This window comes from Syngnathus leptorhynchus, chromosome 6, assembly GCF_054491065.1.
Source record: "Syngnathus leptorhynchus isolate UIUO chromosome 6, UIUO_Slep, whole genome shotgun sequence".
Classification (NCBI taxonomy): Eukaryota; Metazoa; Chordata; class Actinopteri; order Syngnathiformes; family Syngnathidae; genus Syngnathus; species Syngnathus leptorhynchus.
This window is the reverse complement of record NC_141200.1, coordinates 14,708,598-14,731,005: the sequence shown is the minus strand read 5'-3', so window position 1 is coordinate 14,731,005 and position 22,408 is coordinate 14,708,598. Positions and strand designations below refer to the sequence as shown.

Below are 22,408 nucleotides of genomic sequence, written 5' to 3'. Positions count from 1 at the left end.
TGTTGCCGAGAGTATTTCATTTATGGTTATTTATTATTATTTTTTGCCAATAATTCAGTAAAGCAATCAAAACTGAACCACGTCTTTCCTCCTGTGTTCCGACCGAAACCCGGGGGCGAAAAGAGCATAACCATCCGAGCCAACCTTCTATACAGTCCTCAGGCTCCCCAACAATAGCAGTAGCAGTTTGCATTATTTTATTGCAATGTTTTTCCTTATTCAGATTTGCTTCAAGACTACGGTTACAGTTAGACTTCACTTTGATGGTTAATGCAGTTATCGCAATTTTGTTGTTTTATCACAGTATTTATTTACATTTCAAAAACCTGAAGCCATTCATTTACAAATGTGATTGCACTTTAGTTTGCATATTTAAATGCTCAGATATTAAGATGTGCTAGACAGTTTTTGCATGATTTGAATGAGGCAAAATAACATGCTTTTTCTCTCAAATATATTGTCATAATCATTCTTTTCAGATGTAATAATTTTCTGTAGAAAAATTAAATGAAGTTTTTTCCAACTTGAGTCAAAAAGTATTTTTTCAAACTTGAGTCTTGAAAAAGAGGGGGTCGTCTTATAATTGGGGTCGTCTTATATTTGGGCCAATACGTCAGTTAGTTAGTTAGTTAGTTAGTTAGTTAGTTAGTTAGTTAGTTAGTTATGCTACCTGCGTAACCACCACTGACAATTTGTGAAAATACCCCTGAACACTGATTTTATTTTATTGTACAATGGTTCCAAGCCATACCAATTTCCAGTCCTGTTGCAGGCCCTCGTCACTGTAAAGGATGTAGTCAATCCGGCGTCCATTGCCTTTAAGTGGAACGTTTCTTCCCTTCTGGCTGCTGGAGGGACAATGGCTTTTACTGGGAGGAAACACCAGGTACTCCTTTCTGCCCTCCTCGTTCTCCATCACTCTATGATGCACATGAGATATGAAATATGTATGAAATATTTGATGAATATTTGCAATACAGAAAAACATTTGATCAAAGTTAATGTTGAGACACCCATCCAGACACTATAATTTATGTCATGAATGAAGGTACAAAGTACAACAGCCACGGCTTCCAGCTCGTTTAATTTGGCTTATTTGGCATGTTTGTGAATTTGATGGATGCGCTACGCCTCGTTGGGTGTTACTGTCTCGTCCACCAGTGCATCTGCATATTAAGTGACAAAAAGTAAACAAAACTTTAGATGGGCTAAAAGGAGGTTTGTTTTGCAACGCAGGTGGTGTAACACAATTTTGGTGCTTTGCAGATGTGAGTGGTGGATGTCATGTTTACGACGGTCTCGAGTTACGTTGTTTCTTGTTTACGACACACGTCAAATATATTTAAACCCTTATTTTTCCGTCGCAAGAGTTGCAAATGCATCATAAGATTTGTAAAGCGCGCGGGACTGGTTGGTGCGCTTGGCGGAAGACTACACTGTGGGGGAGGCTGTGGACCGTTATGCACTCACATGCTATAGTACGTACGCCGTTTTGGACTATTGCGTTGTCTCTCTCTTGCAACGCCCCTTCCAGTGTGCACGCCAACCACAGGAATAAAGGTAAGAATTGTTTTTTCTGTTTCTATTACTGTACTGTTTCATTTTATTACTTACACCGAAATTCGGTTAACGTTTCCGTGTAGGAATGGATCATCGTCATAAATATGACACCAGTGTAGGCCAATCTCTCTTCATCATTGTAGAAATCAAAGTGGGTATGATCCACGAGTTGGGTCTTTCTTTTTTGTTTTCCGCAATGTCAGACGCGGCATTCTGTACTTGGGTTAGCCCTTAGCCTACCCTGAATTTAATGCTAATAAGGGATAGTGTGAGAATTGGCCAGGAAAAGTCTACTTCCAGCCAACAACAACACTTAAAGGGGCAAATGTCCAGTCACACACAATTCTACAAGCCAAGTCTTGCAAAATACCAAAAGAAAACCCTACCTGTGCTGGACTTGCAAAAATAGGGCCCTAACTTTCTAACATGATGACAACAACATAGCAAAATTGTATATGTGACTTACTTTTGTAAACTCTCTGGTGAACTGACCTCATCATCGTAAAGGCCACTGGGATCCAGCAATGTACCTTTACAATGGTACAGAATAAAAACATTACAGTGCTTTAGGATATAGACAGAAAACAGTGGCACACATAATTAATTAATTCTTCATTTCAATATATGATTTAATACTCCTCTACATTAAACATTTTCCTCGTGCACTGTAGCTGTTCTTACATGGATTTTCCTGAATCCCATTAGGGCACCCAGATTACGACACTTGTATAAATATAGTTTGAACAGTGTAACATAATAATAGATGTAACAATAACAACAACTCTCAATCTCTGTCTCTCTATCGCTTTCTCTCCCTCTTTTTCCTTTTTTTTGCTCTCCAGTCAAAAAGTAGACAAACCTTTATCAGAGAACTTTATCTGATAATTGTTTAATTTCCTTTCAGCCCCCTTTTCTGTGCTTTGAGTAAAGTTATTAAGTTTGGTTTGTTGAACTATTTGTGAATTTTCATTGTCGTTATTTTTTCTTTTAAATCCCACAGTTATTTCAGGGGGGTTTTCCCAAATGATTTTCAGTTAAAGTTTGTGAACGCAAATATAATTTCAAAAAATGTATTGAATGAACAAATATTTAAATGTGAAAACTCAATAGTTGTTTTTTGGCACAGATTTTGCTTGTTCATAGTTGTTGCCAAACATCAAAAGTAGCATCAAAAGGAGGGGCCTTGGCTCGCTCAGATACATCATGAAATGTAGATGTTCCATGTTGATGGCATTTTCCAACCACTTTGATTTAGGATAGAGGCTTAGGTGAATCAACTATACTAAAGTACCAAGGTTATGCATACATTTAATTGTAGTCAGTCAATGCTGGGTGGCTCGGTGGAACACTGGTTAGCACGTCTGCCTCACAGTTAGGAGGTTGCCGGTTCGATTCCACGTCCGGCCCTCCCTGTGTGGAGTTTGCATGTTCTCCCCATGCCCGCGTGGCTTTTCTCCGGGCACTCTGGTTTCCTCCCACATCCCAAAAACATGCTAGGTAGGCTGATTGAGCACTCCAAATTGCCCCCAGGTGCGACTGCGAGTGCGGATGGTTGTTCGTCTCCGTGTGCCTTGTGATCGGCTGGCAACCGTTCAGGGTGTCCCCCGAATGGATGGATAGTTGCTGCTGCTCATTCATGTTCCCTTTATAATTTTTACATGGGGAATAATTATGTATCTTCATGTAGTTAACATAGGCAGCATGTTTTTTTTTATGGCTGTCTTGTCTGCCTTAAATCTCCCTTGAAAATATCACTGTGGAATGTTCCTGATCTCCCTGCGTTGCCAGCTCCTGGTTATCAGGTTTCCTTCTGTATCCCACATGCTTGTTAGAACAACTGAAGAATCTTAATTGCCCACAGCTGTCTCCCTGCGTTGCCAGTTCCTGGTTATCTGGTTTCCTTCTGTATCACACATGCTTGTTAGAACAACTGAATACTCTTGATTGCCCATAGGTTAATGTGAGTCTGAGTGGCTGTTTACCACACAAGGCCAAAATAAGATAGGATAGACTCTAGAGGGGTATTCTCGAAAGCATGAAAACTCAGAGTAAATTAATCCTGAAATGAGGGAAACTCTGAGTTATCTGTTCCAGAAAGAGAGGCAACTTAAACTCTGTGTCAGTTACTGCAGTAACTTACTCTGTGAACATAACCTGCTCACTGGCAGGTTTACTATAAGAGACCCAGAGTTTCAACCTGTCTCCTCCCACACAAAGAAAGCAGTTAATCATGGATTGGCCTTTAATTCAAAATCCAATCGACATGGAAGCCGTAATAATTCAAAACGCTTTACATTGCGAGAGAATCTTTCGGCCCAGATTAGATGTTTAATTATTTGAAGAAGAATATATTTTCGTGTCACTCGCTAGTTTAATGTAATTTAGCGCTTCGTGCATGAATGAAATTAGCATGAACAGACCCTCATCATGAAAAATGCTGGAAGAAATGCATAAAAGCGAAGACAAAAGAGAGACTGAGAAAGTGTGTGGCGAAGGATATCTAAAGGTATTCCAATTGGACACTGAGGAGGAAGACTTTGATGGTTTCAGTGAACAGGAGGAAGATGAAGACGATGAAGCTCTTTTTTTTTTTACTTTTACTTTAACCAGCCCTGTTAGTGCTGTGCTACCGTGTTGCTGCTGTGTTACTGCAGCGTTTCCGTGACTTTTACCGGTATGTTTTTTTTTTAATCCAGCCCTATTAATGGTATGTTACTTCTGTGTTGCTGCAGTATTACTGCCGCGTCACAGGCAATGTTTGGAAAGAAATGTTTAGGTATGTTATTAAACCTTTAAAAAGGTTTCAACCTTTTTCAAACGGTTTCTGTGTACCGTCTTTCTCTGTAAATAACTTGCGTGCACAATTCCGTGTTGCTGCTGTACTACTGCTGCATCACAAGTAGTATTTGGAAAGACATGTTAAAGTATGTTATTAAAACTTTAAAAAGGCTTTCTGTGTACTGTCTTTCTTTGTAAATAACTCGTGCGCATGTGCGGCTTCTAGTCTGGAGCGGCTTATATAAGAAAAAAACTAAAATATCCCCGACTTTTAGCTGGAGCGGATTATAGTCCGGTACGGTTTATCGTCAGAAAATTACGGTAATTGCATTCGTGTCAAGTATTAATCCACAAAGTGTAGAATTAACTGAGAAGATGTTGAAAAACATTTTATTTGGGGTTTAAATTATTTGAAGTAGCCACTGGATTAATATTTTAGTTCAAATTAATACTGACCTTGTTTAATAGCGTGAGTCCATTTAAAATAATTAAATTAAAATCAAAGTGAGGTGCAATCACAGCCTAGCAAAACATGCCTTACCTTTTTGAAGAATGTTTTTATGTTTTATTTTGAGCTGCTTCCAAGTCATTTCTTTCTCCTGTTGAATTGCACCTTTTCATAAACTGCCGGCCCTCTTTTTATAAACTGCCGGCTGTTTTATTCACCTCGATTGTCATGGCGGCTGTTTACATTCCACCACACGCACGTGCGATCAAACCCACGCAGCTACTGGCTGATCAGGTAACAGACATGGAGTAAATACTCCCAAACTCACAAATTTTTGTTCTGGGTGATTTTAACAGGGCTAACCTCGCACACAAACTCCCCAAATACAGACAGCACATGACGTGTCCCACCAGAGGGGCACAGACACTGGACCATTGCTACACCGTAATAAAGGATGCATACCGCTCTGTGACTTGTGCAGATTTAGGACTCTCAGACCACTGTCTAGTTCATCTGGTCCCATCAGAAATTAAAAATGTCTAAGCCTGTGATGAGGACTGTGAAAAAGTGGACAGTGGAGTCAAAGCACGACCTCCAAGCCTGCTTTGACTGCACCGATTGGGGAGTTTTCGAAGCTGCAACTTCAGACCTGCATGAACTCACTAATACTGTCACATTATACATCAGTTTTTGTGAGAATTTGTGTGTGCAGACTTAGACCTGCACGTACAACAACGACAAACTTTGGTTTACACCAAACCTCAGGATGTTGCCAAAGAGGAGGCCTACAGGAGTGGTGACCAGGGCCTGTTCGAGCAGACCAGGAACACACTGAACCGAGAGATCAGGAAAGCCAAGAGGTGTTACGGGGAGAGCCTGGAGAGACACCTCTCTGCCAATCCTGATCCCTCAACAGTGTGGAAAGGTCTGCAGAGTATCACGGGCTTCAAGAAACCAACCCCTCGTCCTGTGGAGAATCCAAGGGTTGCAAACCAACCTAACAGGTTTACTGCAGGTTTGAACGGTCCACCCACACAACAGGACCTCCTGCAGCACAATCAACATACACACCTCCCCCCACAACCCCTCTGTCCACACCTCCATCATCGTTATCTTTCGTTAATGCTGAACCACCTGAAGGACATCACGGGCCCCCTGCTCAACCCCCTGCAGTTTGCCTACCGGGCAAACAGGTCGGTGGACTGCACTACATCCTGCACCACCTGGAGACTCGTACGCCAGGATCCTGTTTGTGGACCTAGGCTCAGCGTTCAACAACATCGCTCCTGACACGCTCCACCAGAAAGTCGGAGGCCGGTGCTCGGCTGGGTGGCTGTCCGGGGACGGTGGATGGGGCTCGGCCATGCTTTTACGTACCCCCGGTCCTATTTATGGAGCTCTCTTCCACCTCCGTGGCTGGATGTTCAGTAGTTGTTGGCTCGTTGAACTCTTGTTTTGTTAAATAAAGAGTCGTTTACCAAACCCACGTCTTTCTTGGTATTCTGTTAACGCTACAACATAGTTATGTACTAGATCGCTGCAGCCCACGCGCGCCGTTGTTGACATGAAGAACGAGGAATTGTTTACCTAATAGATGATCGATGGATTTAATGATTTGGAGTGACACAGATGGTTTGATAATGTTGTTGTAATATGATAGTTATTTAATATATACTATATATACCGTTATATGGGTCTGTGGTATAATTAGAAATGCAATTTGCAACGGGTCCAACGTCAGCATATGCGGCACATAGGCAGCATTGTTTACATAAAACACGATCGATAGATTTAATGAATTGGAGCGACACATAGGGTTTGATAATATTGTTACTATATGATAGTTATTTCAAATATACTTTATATATCGTTATATGGGTCTGTGAAATAATTAGCTATGCAAATCATGACGAATCCGAGGGCGAGCGTACTCTGCATTGTTTACCTAATAGACGATCGATGGATTTAATGATATGGAGTGACACAGATGGTTTGATAATGTTGTTGTAATATGATAGTTATTTGAAATATACTTGATATATCGTTACATGGATCTGTGGTATAATTAGAAATGCAAACAAATAAACAAATAGTACGACGTCAGCATATGCGGCGCATACGCATACTGCAGCATTGTTTACATAAAGCATATTGATGGATTTAATGAATTGGAGTGACACAGATGGTTTGATAAACGTGTTATTTATGTAATACTTGAATAACTCTGAATGTTACGTCAGGCCCATTCTCAGCTCGTTTGTGTATATGTTACGTTAGCATACCGTATCGTTTAGCCTGTTGTTGCTGGTTCATGCCTGTTTTCGGTGTTGGATTTTGACAAATACATTCGCCCTAAAAGTGCGACTTATACTCCGGAGCGACTTATATATGTTTTTTTTCCACTTTATTGTGCATTTTATGGCTGGTGCGACTTATACTCCGGAGCGACTAATCGTCCGAAAATTACGGTAAATGTTCATTTTACTTCTAGAATATCAGGGAAAAATAATCGGATCCCCATTCAGAATTGTGCTAAAATGAAATGTTAATAATACATCCTGCTTCTGATAAGTACTGGCCGCCTGCCGATTTGGCTATTGTGTTGTGTTAGTTTTTATCTTTTCCTGGATAAGCTTCATAAAATAAAATAATCCTCCTCACAATTCATTTCTTGATTCCATATTTTATAACTTTTAAGAAACACAACCTGATCTGTTGTGCTGGTCCATCAGAAAAAATCTCATCTCCATAAATAAGGCACGCTTGTCCCTGAACTACCGCTGGCCTAAATAACACTTCCTATCCAGACCAAAACTTTCCCATGCATCATCGCTGTTCCAGATGGATTTCACTTTAAAAGGTGGAAGCGTGCCGATTTAGCCAGAGAGCAGATTATAGTAGTATATCCTGTTTGTCTTGTATTGTTTGTATCCTGTTACTTTAAGTTTCCAGAGTCCACTTGTTTTAAATGAGTGACAAGAGCTGTAATGTGTGTGTATTGTTACCCAAAGCCCATGGTTTGTCCTCTCCTGGCCCCTGGCGACACGGGTCCTTGTATATAGAAAAAAGTGCATGTTGTTGTTCCAACTTGTCCTCTGTTGAAAAAAATACAAACAAATATTCTTCAGGTAGACGTGAAGTGGGGGATGATACTTTCTGCGGTCACTGAGGAAGCATGGCCTGTGGCATGAGCTAATGAGGCATTCATTTTGAATCAATTCATTGTTCTTACATCACAGTCTGACTTGGCCAAACAAGCCAAAATAAGGAGTTCAGAAAATGGTCCTCTGATTGGCCAATCAGGGCAAAACCATCTTGCAACAAACAGTATGGAGAATAGAAAAAAATATTTGTGCCTCCCTTAAACTGCGCTATTCCTTCAATAGGTATTCACCCCCAAGTCCACCTTTTTTTTTTTTTTTTTAAATGATAAACTGTATGTCTCCTCCTTGGTGTCTACTATTGCAGTCAACATTTCCTGGTCATTACTTTGACATTTCAGTGCATGTTTGATAAAATCTTGAAGTTAGGGCAAAAACATCTGTTTGAAGCCATCTTCAGGTTAAACACTGCACTCAATGTGAATTTGGCTTTCTGTCCTTGGACTGGACTGGACAGATGGAAGAACAGATGGATGGATGGATATTTTATTAATCCCCGGGGGGATTCAGGTTTTCAGCAAGGAATCCTGTCGTCATTTATGAAATCTTAACATCATAAATTTGCCACGGTGGGCTATATAAATGGCTCAGTTTTGTTCATGCCTCTGTGATGAGATGGAGTTGGTATAGTTGCGGCCAGTTTGAAAGCAGGCAACACGGAAGAAAGCAGGAAGTGGTGACCATGCAGTGTTGGGAAGGTTACTTTTAAAATGTTACTTTTAAAACTTTTGGAGTGAGGAGTGGCAAATACATTTGTGACGTCTACAAAATAAGAATTGAAAAAGATATCTATTTGCTTCACGAAGTTGTCGATGTGTCTGTTTATTTCAATTGACCAAAATTAACATACGTATGTATATACTGGAGTAACTCTCTTGGATGGGAATATTCCAATTGACCAAATGAATGCATACCTGAAGAGCAATTGTCAAAGTTGAGGTCACCCAGAATAACATCAAAGGCTACAAGGTCTTCAAGAACTTTTTCCCCTTCAGAATGATGTGATGAAGCCTGGCGGAACTCTGCCCCCCACTGGAGCAACAGGTCCAACTGTTCACATCGCACAGAGGCATCACCTGGCAGACAATACAGAGAAGAAAATGTAACATTGTGTTTGTCATCATGACAATGAAAACCACGTAAACAAAAAGGAAAACACAGAAATACACCATTGCTCGTTTCCCATTATCTCAGCAAAATTATGTTTTTCTGTACATGACAATCAATACCTTGTAATTGTAGTCTACAGTATACACAAGATATTTGTATGTGTACTCTCACTCAATCAACAGAGATAGTCTCCAGCTCACCTTGAGAATAAGCACTATAGAAAACAAATACTAGATAGACCAGGGGTGTCAAACTCATTTTTGTTTCTAGCCGCGTTGTTGTCATAGTTTCCTTCGGAGGGCCATTATGACTGTCAACCTAAATAAATGTATTATATACAGTATAGACTACCCAACAAATTGATTGTTTTCAAATCTGAAACAAGTAAAAAGTATTCAAATATTTTTAAATGGTAAACAATTTGCGATTTTAGAATTGACATGAATAAGCCGGATAATTGTGTTGTATTTCACATACATAATCTATGTAATTGTATACAATTTGTTTAAAAACTGTAAATATATATACCGTTTTGGCCCGAATATAAGACAATGTTTTTTTGCATTGAAATAAGACTGAAAAAGTGGGGGTCGTCTTATATTTGGGGTCTAGACATTATACCCATTTTCACTTGTAAGTTAAAGGTTGAGGGTATCGACTGAGTATGTTGCTGTGATCGTGTGCGTCTTTGACACAAAGTGAGTATATACATTTAATTGTTACTGCTGTCCACTGTTGTGCCATTTGTCCGATCGCGGTTTGCTTCGTGTGCGTACCGTTTGATTGACAGCTCTGATGCACTCATAATTGACTGAGTATGTTGCTGTGATCGTGTGCGTCTTTGACACAAAGTGAGTATATACATTTCATTGTCACAATTGTCCACTGTTGTGCCGTTTGTCCAATCGCGGTTTGCTTCGTGTGCGCGCCGTTTGATTGACAGCTTCCGGCGTGCTCCTTTAAGTTTGCCTCACATCGTACGAGTAGCTGTTATGCAGCGGCACGGCGACTAACAGTCGCCAGCAAATGTATTTTGTTTTCTCGATCGATGACTTACGTTTGGTGTGTTGCCAAGAGTATTTCATTTATGGTTATTTATTATTATTTTTTGCCAATAATTCAGTAAAGCAATCAAAACGGAACCATGTGTTTCCTCCTGTGTTCTGACCGACACTCGGGGGCAAAAAGAACATATCCATCTGAGCCAACCCCCTATACAGTCCTCAAGTTCCCCAACAATAGCGGTAGCAGTTTGCATTACTTTATTGCAATGTTTTTCCTTATTCAGATTTGTTTCAAGACTACAGTTACAGTTAGACTTCACTTTGATGGTTAGTGCAGTTATCGCAATTTTGTTGTTTTATCACAGTATTTATTTACATTTCAAAAACCTGAAGCCATTCATTTACAAATGTGATTGCACTTTAGTTTACATATTTAAATGTTCAGATCTTAAGATGTGATAAACAGTTTTTGCATGATTTCAATGAGGCAAAATATCATGCTTTTTCTCTCGAATACATTGTTATAAATCATTTGTTTTAGATGTACTGTAATTATTTTAGGTATAAAAAATTAAATATGGTGTTCAAAAAGTATTTTTTCAAACTTAAGTCTTGAAAAAGAGGGGGTCGTCTTATTATCGGGGTCGTCTTATATTCGGGCCAGTACGGTAATATAAATTTTTACAATTTCGGTTCTGAATAGAAACTGTTTTTATTACAATACAATGTTAAGTTCCTGAGAATCTTGCCATTCTAACCTTTTAAATTCGACTGCCAAAAGTTGTGGTAGGCATCACATTCATTACTAAATAGTAGTTATTGAGAGAAGTTAAATACACATCTGACTGCTGTTGCCTGATGGTTATATAAAAAAATTAAATGGTAAAGGGAGTGCACTCACACACATTCGTTCACCAATTGGTTAAGATCTGTCACTTCAGAGCGACAAAGAGGAAGACAGCCCATTATTCTTGCAGGGTGAACAAATCTAGATCAGGTGATATCAATGTGATCCATGCGACTGAACTGTAAAACTTCCGAAACATTTAGGTTTTGCTAATGCAATGTACTTTATGTCCGATTCCTCCAGCCAAGTAGACAAAAATAAGGTGCTGATGAGAGAAGCTCAACATGGAAGGTAGGTGTGAAAAAGTCTAATAATGGATGGTGTGAAAAACAAAGCGCTGTCAAGATATTTGCTTGTGTGCTTTGGATTTTATTTCATTTTTTTACTCTGATGCATTTAATGCTGTTTTACGTATTGTCGAGAGCCTGTATTTGCATGTAGTTTGTATTTGTCATGTGTCATCATGTCCTCAAATATGATAGAAACGCATTACGCTGTTTCCAGCATCGTGCCGGATTTCCCATTTTCACAGCTGTATCTCTGGGTTTTCTCTGGCCTTAACCCAAACACCAAAGGCAGGCAGAGCCAAAATCATTTTCAGGTCCATGCTGTTTACCGCTGAACAGCAAGGTGGAGAAAAGGGGCCTTAAACCTGAATTCAACACGCTGAGTGAAAGTGAATACAGCTGATCAGTCCAGTGTAGTCTGCCTCTCGAAGCCATTAGCTCCAGCAAACACACAAACAAGAATCTGGCATTCTTTTGAAACACCCATCATTGTCTATATGACCTGTAATTGATTGAAATAAACGACAGTGCTGCAAAGTAGTCAGTGGTGGTTCTGCCTTACATGAAACACCTGCCAGTAACTATCGCTGAGCACAATTTGGCAAAAATAGGCGCTTTAATTAGCTCTGTCGTCTGGCTTTACTTTTGGATGCAAGTACAGCGGTAATTGACTTGCAGGTCAAATTTGCAGTGGAGACTGGAATAAAAACTGCCCAATCAGAGGCTGATATCATTGGACACAAGCAAGTTAAATTTGATTTCCAATTGAAAGATCCGGGTATGGTATTGTCATGTTTTCAACAGAGTGATTTTTGTGGAATGAAACTGTTTACATATACCGTAATTTTTGGACTATAAGTCGCTCCGGAGTATAAGTCGCACCAGCCATAAAATGCACAATAAAGTGGAAAAAAAACATATATAAGTCGCTCCGGAGTATAAGTCGCACTTTTAGGACGAATGTATTTGTCAAAATCCAACACCGAAAACAGACATGAACCAGCAACAACAGGCTAAACGATACGGTATGCTAACGTAACATATACACAAACGAGGAGCTGAGAACGGGCCTGACGTAACATTCAGAGTTATTCGAGTAAGTATTACATAAATAACACGTTTATCAAACCATCTGTGTCACTCCAATTCATTAAATCCATCGATGTGCTTTATGTAAACAATGCTGCAGTACGCGTATGCGCCGCATATGCTGACGTCGGACTATTTGTTTATTTGTTTGCATTTCTAATTATACCACAGATCCATATAACGATATATAAAGTATATTTCAAATAACTATCATATTACATCAACATTATCTGCTGTGATGGAAAACTCAACTCTCCAGCTCAAACAAATGATATTTTCGTAAATTACTATTTGGCTGCTTTACAGCAAAACCACACGGGGTCATAAATCACTGCATAAACTGTCTCCTCACCTTAAGCAAATGAGTGTACTAGATGCCTGAAATACTTTAAATTCTTTCAACTTGTGTTGGTGACCCACCAACACACATCTTCAAAACATGCTGAGAAGAGCAGACAGGATTCTTACTTACCGACAACCATTAATGTAAACTCAAAGCGTTCTTTATATCAACAACGCCGCGCATGCGCTGCAGAGATCTAGTATATAACAATATTGTAGCGTTAACAAAGTACCAGGAAAGACGTGGGTTTATATAACAATATTATCAAACCATCTGTGTCACTCCAAATCATTAAATCCATCGATCAAATTCCTCGTTCTTTATGTCAACAACGCCGCGCGTGCGCTGCACAGATCTAGTATATAACGATATTGTAGCGTTAAAGTACCAGGAAAGACGTGGGTTTGGTAAACGGCTCTTTATTTAACAAAACAAGAGTTCAACGAGCCAACAACTACTGAACTTCCAGTCACGGAGCTGAAAGAGAGCTTTATAAATAGGACTGCACGTGCGTAAAAGCCATGTCCGAGCCCCATCCACCGTCCCCGGACAGCCACCCGGCCGAGCGCCGGCCCCCGACTTCCATCCACGGAGGTGAGAGAGCTCCCGTCAAGAAGGTAAAAGCCATAATAGTTTTTCAAACCTTCTCTGTCACTTCAAATCATTAAATCTTTCAAACTCTTTGTCCTCCGCGTCACTTACAAACAAAGCCGCTAATGATGCCGGTAGTACGTGGGGCCCTTCGTCATCTTCGTCATCCCGTGATCGAATCCTTTGCCTTTTATGTAAACAACCGCCGCGCGGCACGGGTGACGTCACCTGCAGTTCAAATGACAGTAATCCCTTGCTACATTACGGTTTGTTAATCGCGGTTTCACTACATCGCGGATTTTTGAATTTTGAAAATTTGTGAAAAAAAATCACATATAAGTCACTCCTGAGTATAAGTCGCCCCCCATTCGAAGTATGACAAAAACCGCGACTTATAGTCCAAAAATTACGGTAATTTGAAAGTCTGGTTTCTGTCCAGTTTCATAATTCATTCAGTGTTCCATAATGTAACTTGACAACTTGATTAAACACAGTAGTATTGTAGAAATAATAACTCATACACACAAAAAACAGGAAGAAACAACAATCATGGGCCATATTTGAATTTCCAGGACACCGCCAAGTGCAGAATCAACCGTTCTCTACAATGTTTCACAGGGTTCCATGCATGGTGTTGTCATATTTAGGAATGAAATAGAATGACGTTCACCACACGTCAATGGAGTGATACCTGCGCCTTGACCAAATTTAACACCACCTGTGCCACAACTTAGACTTTCTTTTACCTCAGGGGTGTCAAACTCAAATTCACAGTGGGCCAAAATTTTAAAGTGAACAAAGCCGCGGGCCAAGGTAGAATAAATGAACCTTTTAATATGGAATCAAACAAGTTTTGATTTTACAATTATTATTGAACAAGCAAGGCTTATATAACCTAAAAGTGCAGGCGTGCAAAATCAAGTTGATAATAACACGAATAATACTAATAATAACAATAATAGTAATAATAGTAATAATAATAATCATAAAACATACCAATGGCATATTAAATAAAATGTAAATAAAGATTTAATGCCTCCTTTCTGTTTACAGCCTTCTGAGGTAAATGTCAAAATTAGAAATTTGAAAATAAAATAACATAACAACTATGAATAAATCAACCAAAGGTCGCAGTGTGGGGGAGAGGCACGGAGATGGGTGTGCACGTGGACTGTATATAAGAAATGGACGTAACATCCGTGACGTCACCCATTGGTTTTCGGGACTGCTGCTCGGAAGCCAATAGTATCGAATCTAGGCAGCGCCGTCTTGAAAATTTCAGGTGCATTCTGGGAAAAAATGAACACGGATTCTACTTATATGGGCATGAGGCAGAGTCATGAACGGACGTATGGGCGCCAAAGCAACAGCAGAGCATTATGGGATTTGTAGTACAAGCGATGAATGCGGTGTTACAGCGCTGCCGCCGTATAATACCGGCGGGCCAGCTCTAATGTTAATTTGAAATTGCCTCGCGGGCCAAATGTGATTACACTGCCCGCGGGCCAGAATTTGACACCTATGTTTTACCTAGTCTAATTTCTTGTGAACTTTCTGTCATAAAACATTTATGTGTGGGTGGGGCATGTTAAAGAAAACACACTGGGTCCACTTGAATGTCCAGTATGGCACAGCCAAATTCCCAAATACGATAAACTAGACTTCCGCGAAAATGAAGTTGCGCCAATTTTAACGCCAAGCGCAACTTAGGCGAGTGGTGGGGTACCACGGGCTTACACTTGTACAACTGTACGTTACACACTGTAGCATTTTTGTCATGGAGATAGAAAACAGCATTAAAACGGAGGAGATAAATCACTCTATTCAAATTAGGCATGCTAAGATAGCTGCTGGTGTCTTCACTTCTTACTACGGCAAATATTTGTCATTGTGTACATTATCATCATATACATTACGTCTGTGTGGTATGTCTTGAAGTGGTAACCAGCCAATCACAAGGCATATACAAACAAATAAAATATTTGCAATAATGTTCACATTTTAGACTCTTTAATGAACCCAAAATGCATGTTTTGGTTTTGGAGGAAGCTGGGGCAGCCCTCATCCATTGTGGCACTCAGAGACGTCATTGGTCCAGAAAGTAGAAACCCTGCCACGGTTTGGCTTTAGCCACGTGCTTCTCATCAACAAACAGGTGAACAAGTCAATTGATGAGAAGCATCTGTGGCTAAAGCCAAAATTTGGCAGACTTTTTACTTTCCGGACCTGGATTTGACACCTTGTGGCACCTTTGCTATCCATCCACCTTATTCCCGAGGTCTGTCAATGTGGGAGTAACTTAGGGTAAGAGACTTCTTGGCAAAAGCTCCCAATGGTTACAATAAGTCTCACTTCATGGAGCGGTGTTTTGGAACAGTTTTCTATACCCTCTTTTCTCAGCAATTATTACCCCTCATTGCATTGAACACTATCTTGCACGCCTTGGGAGCTTATTGTGCCGCTGGCAGTAGCACTAACAAGAAGAAGAAGTTTAATTTGGGACTACAAGAGCATTGTTTTTAACTGTCTTTCTCAGATGAGGAAAGTGCTTGTTGTGAGCCTCCAAAGATTCCAGCTTCTACCCGGAAATAAGGGACACAGACGAGGATTGATACAAGAGTGGTTTGAAAAGACCATCCCAACATTGTATATGGGCTCCTTTTCATTTCATGGACGAAGCATGTTGATACCCTTGCAATGAATTTTTCCCTAATGTGCTTGCATTAAACAACTGGAGAAGACTGAGTGCCACAATACTATCAGGTATTGTTTAAATGTGCGTGGAAAACTTTTGTATTTGTTAAGCTCTGAAATTAAAAGAAGGATCGTTGCAGTAATTTGGATTTTTATGGACAGTGACTAGTGTGTTCGTCCGTAAGATGCAGCGTGGCAAGTAAGATGTTTTGCTCATAAAATTCAAAATATTCAATCTGATCGTTCTTTTATTTGAGGCCGATGTTTGAAGTTGATATAATTTACATGAACTTTGGAGAATGATTGCAGTTGTATATTGAGCGAAATGCAGGTTGTTTATATGAATCGTCCTGGTCGTGGTTACCATATAAGAATTTTTTTGGCGGCAGACAGCTAGGTCTGCTTTAAGCTAAATAAGACTGTGTTCTCCTCTTAAAACAAAACACAGCTAACTTTATTCCTGTGTTGGTAGTGATACACCTCAGAGCTTTTCAGATTCATCACGTCTGAAGTGACAGAGTTCGTTATGTACTTAGACGTGACTGTAACTTGTCGGCAGCCGCTATCCCGTTAGAACAGCAGGAAGCGAGATTGTAATGTTTTCTCTTCAAAGCTACAACACCTTTTCCACATTGTTAGTCTGAATTGATGGTGTGAGTCCATCAATTCCCATAGAAATAAAACGGTTTTGCTATACCGGAAGTTCCTCCCACATTCCACCCAAGGTATCAGGGCGCGTAGGAATACAGTGTGATCAACTGGTGACCAATCCAATCCAAACATCTCTCTCTGAGATTGGTACCAGTTTAACTGTGACCCTGAATAGAATAACTTGTCGGAAATAGGATGGATGAATAAAAAAATGCATACATAATTGTGCATTATAAATCTGCTCTTTGAGTGCCCATCTACTTCACCTGAAGGATGTTCACATATTGTAGGGCCCTATTTTCTGAGAGGCAAATACATTTTGTACTTTTTACCCCTGCCAATCCTCTCCTTTAGTCCTATTTCTTCTCCTCCCCCAAGGGCTTTATGTATTTTCTCTATTTAGTAACCACCCTGACAGTGCCATGTTTGGACCTGAGACAACACAAGAGGAGCTCAACATATCAGGCAAGGGTGGGAGACATGTCTTGAGTAAAAAATGAGGGAGCCATTGACCAGAGCTTTAAATAGGTCTGTGACGCCTTAAACAGCTTGAAACAGTTGCCATGGGAACTGCAGGAGGAAGAATTCACAATTCCTACATGTGGCTTTTGAATGGATCACCACATATTGTACAGAATTGAAATGTCTAGTTCTGGTCACACACATTTTTACACCTTTAAAACAAGACATTGAAATTTAAAACACAAAGTAAAACTTAGATCTGTAAAATGAGTATGGTGTAAAGAAATGCTTTGACAGCCGAAGACCATGCAGTATGATTGTACCTTCGATGGCGTGGAGGTGAGTGCATGTGAGATATCCCACAACCCTTTGCTCTTGATGGGAAGTCCCCACATGAACCTGGAGACACAAATATTACATCATGTGAATAAAAACAATGATCAACAACTTTACGGGGAATTTTTGTAAAGCGTTTCAGATACCGGCACAGTAAAATTCACAAGTAGCTCCTCGCAGCAGAAGCTGGATTGGATCAGTGGGGGAGAAGGTACAACAACACAATAGTCATCTCAAACAAGCGTAAGAGGAAATTTCTTGTAATATAGTATATTATATCATCATATTATATTGTTCATTGAAAAGGTTTCCCCTGCATATATGGCGATACTTTTAGTAGAGGATCCCTTTGGTACTTGGACTGGCAGAGGTCCATTAGGGATGACTCAATCACGTATTTTTTTTGGACCTGAGTTTGAGTCTTTGATTTTAATGACAGAGTTTTAAATATCCGCTCCAAATTTTCCTTAAGAGTGAATGAATGTGAATGGTTGTTTGTTTGTCTGTATGTGCCCTGCGATTGGTTAGGACCATTAAGACATGTTTGGATGAGTTAAGTGAGAAAGAACCAATATGACATTCACCAATGCTTGGTTTTGTATGAATGTTTAGCCATTTACTGGCAGGCAGTAAAGTTAATCATTCTGTTGATTTTGAATGATAGTGTCGAAATAAAATTAGACTTCTTCATTACTTTGTTATCTCAGCAGGTGCTTCCGTTGGTGCGAAATCTAGGAACGCTTGAATCTAAGCAAATACAAAATGGGCTGTACTTGTATATAGTGCTTTTTATACCTTTGGTACTCAAAGTGCTTTGCACTTTGTTTCTCATTCACATGGGGTTTCTTTATAGAAAAATAAAAATAAAAAAAACTTTCTAAGCCCCAATTGGAAATTTTAAAAAAAATCCAGTCTTGCCAGGATCTGATTTATGAAATAATTTTATTTCACTTTGGATCTCTCATCACAGGGTATTCAGAGAAGAGAAGTTAAAATGAGACATGAGCAACGATTTCACACAAAAAGCCAAATCAAGATAAATTACAAAAGCCTCAATCAGCAGAGGCCCAAGACGGCCTCCTGAACATTAACATAAGATGAAGAGTGAGCCAAGATTTCATCTTTCATTCCTCCCACAAGCTTGATCAGTTTAATTTTGCCTTTTCGACAGAAAGCAGTAAAGAGACTGATAAAGTGAGGTGTTGTAATTTAGGAAGGTTTACAGCACACTGCGCAGAATCCTCCATGTGAATGTTACTGCTTTGAAAAACTATTTGACAGTCATCGGTATTTAAAATCTATATATATTTTTTCAAACACATTTATCTTCCGAAATGACTATTTTTCTTTTTTTTTTTTTTCAATACAAGTTAGACAAGAAGCCTCTAGAGTGAGTATGTCACAATTTTGGGGGATTTTTTTTCCCCCCAATTTTTTGGGGGATCCCTGTTCCCTAATTGTGGGTGCGTTCAGAGAAATGGTATGAGCTTGAACTGCTTCAATTGCAGTCAGCGCAACCTGACTGCAATTGAAATAGCATCAGCATCAAAGATTGTGTGTGATGTGAGTCACCCCGCTCACTCTTTGTTTGAACTTCTGCCCTCTGGGAAGAGGTACCAGATGCCTGCGCTCCCGCACCACCAGACTCAAAAACAGCTTCATACTCCAAGCTGTCAGGATCCTGAATTCCCTCCCCCCTCGGCTGCATAACGTCCTGTTCTTTTGCGCTATGATCTGGCTGTCTGCTATTGGCACGCTTGCTCCATTTTGCTGCTCTTATTTGTCTATTTATTTATTTATTGTTTATTTATTGGGGTTATTTGCTTATTACTTATTCGTTGCTCTTGTCTGTTCGTTTTTACTCTTTGTGCTATTTGATTGTAAGTGTTGTGTACTGTGTCTAGTCACCGTGGGACGGTGGGAAACCTAATTTCGATCTCTTTGTGTGTCTTAACGTGAAGAAATTGACAATAAAGCGGACTTTGACTTTGATTTTCAGATGATGCGTTTATTAGAACATGCATGCTGGAAGCTGCAGAATTTGTTTGTCCAGAGAAACGACAACATTAGTCTGAAGAGGCAAACTGTGGTAGAGAGCATTTCGTAACTATCAGAAGATTTGGCCAGCCAGGGAACAAACAAACAAAACAGATGCAAATATAGCAAAAATGTTATCAAAAACTTCTAGTATTACCTCAAGTGAAAAAGCGAGAGCATTGCATTTTTTACACACGTTGTAGTCATTGATTCAGCAAAATGATGATCGGTAGATTTTATCTGGAGCAGAAAGATGCGATGCATGTCAGCATCCTGTACGGTGAGGCGCAATATAATTAGTGATTACGAGACCTATGTATGATTTTGTAAAACAATGGAGGCTACTTTGATGCAAGATACATTTTTCGCATCTTACTGAAATTAATGGTGTGTTTTTCTAATGAATAAACATACTGTCCTTTTAAGACACACACGCACACACACACGTAATGTAGGAATAATTATAAGAGGGGATAAGTGTTGAGTCTGGAAAGCTTTAATTACTAAGCACTGGGTCCCTCTACAGGGAAACATTTTTAATTAATATTCAATCTATGCCTCTCTCTCGCTTTCTCCCTCTCTCTTTAACTCCAATCCATTACCTCTCCATAAGATACAATTCAGACAAATGCTGCTGACCTGCTGCTGCTCTCCGGATAAATACATCCACTGGGAAATAATGATAATGAGTGTGTGCTGCCCACAAGTTACATTTCCAAGGAACAAAACCCATGAGAGATGTGCAGCTGAATAAATAATTGATAAAATAATGTTGCACAGGTTGATGTACAGATGTCAAACTCGACAATAATAAAAGCAATTTTTTATTTGGATCCAGTGCATGCAAACTATGTGCAATAAACCAAATAAAGGATACTGGGATCATTATTGTTCCACCTACCTACGTAAATCCCGTGAATAACACGCCACATTGTATAATCTCCCTGCCCCCTTTATCAGAGGGAATAAGATGAATGAATAAAGACTCAAAACATATCAATAAAGTGCAAATGTATTTAAACCCAGGTTAAAAAAACATGCTGTTTTCCCCAAAACAATGATTAAGGTCTTTTAAAGTATTTTTTAAAATCATGTTTTCAACAATGTTGTTCATGCACTATTTGCAATTTAAATTATTTCAGCAGTCATGGGCAGTTCATCAGTACCGATGGAAGCTCCCTTAGTCCGTCATTGATGAAGCTCTGGTAGAGAGTAAACAAAATACCACAATTTAAACTCCCAATTCTTCCTCACATACTGTAAAATATTAACACACTCAATCAAAAAAAGAGGTGACTTTTGCAGTTAAAGTGAAAAATATATTTACCAATTCCACCACACATAACACAATAACATCACCCATCACCCATCAATGGCCAATCAATTCTTAAGTGGTATGAATTTTGTTTGTTTGTTAGTTTCTTTGTTTGGACAAACAAACAAACAAATAAACAATTAAATAAATATTTATTTGGCATTTTATATATATATATATATATATATATATATATATATATATATATATATATATATATATATATATATATATATATATATATACGCACCGTACTTTTCGGTCTATAAATCGCAGTTTTTGTCATAGTTTGGGTGGGGGGGTGCGACTTATACTCAGGAGCGACTTATATATGATTTTTTTTACAAATTTTCAAAATTCAAAATCCACGATGTAGTGAAACCGCGATAAACAAACCGCGATGTAGCAAGGGATTACTGTCATTTGAACTGCACGTGACGTCACCCGTGCCGCGCGGCGGTTGTTTACATAAAAGGCAAGGTATTCGATCACGGGATGACGAAGGGCCCCAAGTACTACCGGCATCATTAGCGGCTTTGTTTGTAAGTGACACAGAGGACGAAGAGTTTGAAGGATTTAAGGATTTGGAGTGACACAGAAAGTTTGAAAAACTATTATGGCTTTTACGCACGCCCGGTCCTTCTCAACGGGAGCTCTCTTTCACCTCCGTGGATGGAAGTCGGGGGCCGGCGCTCGGCCGGGTGGCTGTCCGGGGACGGTGAATGGGGCTCGGCCATGGTTTTTACGCATGCCCGGTCCTATTTATGGAGCTCTCTTTCACCTCCGTGGCTGGAAGTTCAGTAGTTGTTGGCTCGTTGAACTCTTGTTTTGTTAAATAAAGTGCCGTTTACCAAACCAATATCTTTCCTGGTACTTTGTTAACGCTACAATATTGTTATATACTAGACCTGTGGAATAACGACGATTCTGACGTCAGGGTGCACAGGCGGCGTTTATTGACAAAGGACGAGGAATTTGATCGATGGATTTAATGATTTGGAGTGACACATGGTTTGATAATATTATTGCTTATATAATGGTTATTTGATATATAATTTATGTCATTATATGGGCCTGTGGAATATTTTGAAGTGCAAGCGCCGTCAGCAGCGCGCACCCGGCATTGTTGACATAAAAGGATGATCGATGGATTTAATGATTTGGAGTGACACTGATGGTTTGATAATATTATTGCTTATATAATAGTTATTTGATATATATTGTAATTTTCGGACTATAAGTCACGTTTTTTTTTCATAGTTTGGGTGGGGGGGCGACTTATACTTAGGAGCGACTTATATGTGATTTTTTTCACAAATTTTCACACGCGGCGTTGTTGACATAAAGAACGAGGAATTTGATCGATGGATTTAATGATTTGGAGTGACAGATGGTTTGATAATATTGTTGTTATATAAACCCACGTCTTTCCTGGTACTTTGTTAACGCTACAATATAGTTATATACTAGATCTCTGCAGCGCACGCGCGGCGTTGTTGACATAAAGAACGAGGAATTTGATCGCTGGATTTAATGATTTGGAGTGACACAGATGGTTTGATAATATTGTTGTTATGTAAACCCACGTCCTGGTACTTTGTTAACGCTACAATATAGTTATATACTAGATCTCTGCAGCGCACGCGCAGCGTTGTTGACATAAAGAGTATCGAGAGTACACACACACACACACAC

General features: G+C 39.5%; 1 protein-coding gene across 1 annotated transcript in view; it reads right to left on the bottom strand.

Annotated features, from left to right (window-relative positions):
* The window catches only part of smpd3 (sphingomyelin phosphodiesterase 3), a 79,909-nt gene that overhangs the window by 4,849 nt on the left and 52,652 nt on the right, over window positions 1-22,408 (bottom strand). The window contains exons 5-9 of the mRNA XM_085914358.1: window positions 17,349-17,424; window positions 8,862-9,023; window positions 7,792-7,881; window positions 2,027-2,090; window positions 752-920 (exon numbers count right to left, since the gene is read on the bottom strand). Coding sequence (XP_085770484.1) covers window positions 752-920; window positions 2,027-2,090; window positions 7,792-7,881; window positions 8,862-9,023; window positions 17,349-17,424 — 561 coding nt within the window. The remainder of the gene's footprint in view (window positions 1-751; window positions 921-2,026; window positions 2,091-7,791; window positions 7,882-8,861; window positions 9,024-17,348; window positions 17,425-22,408) is intronic.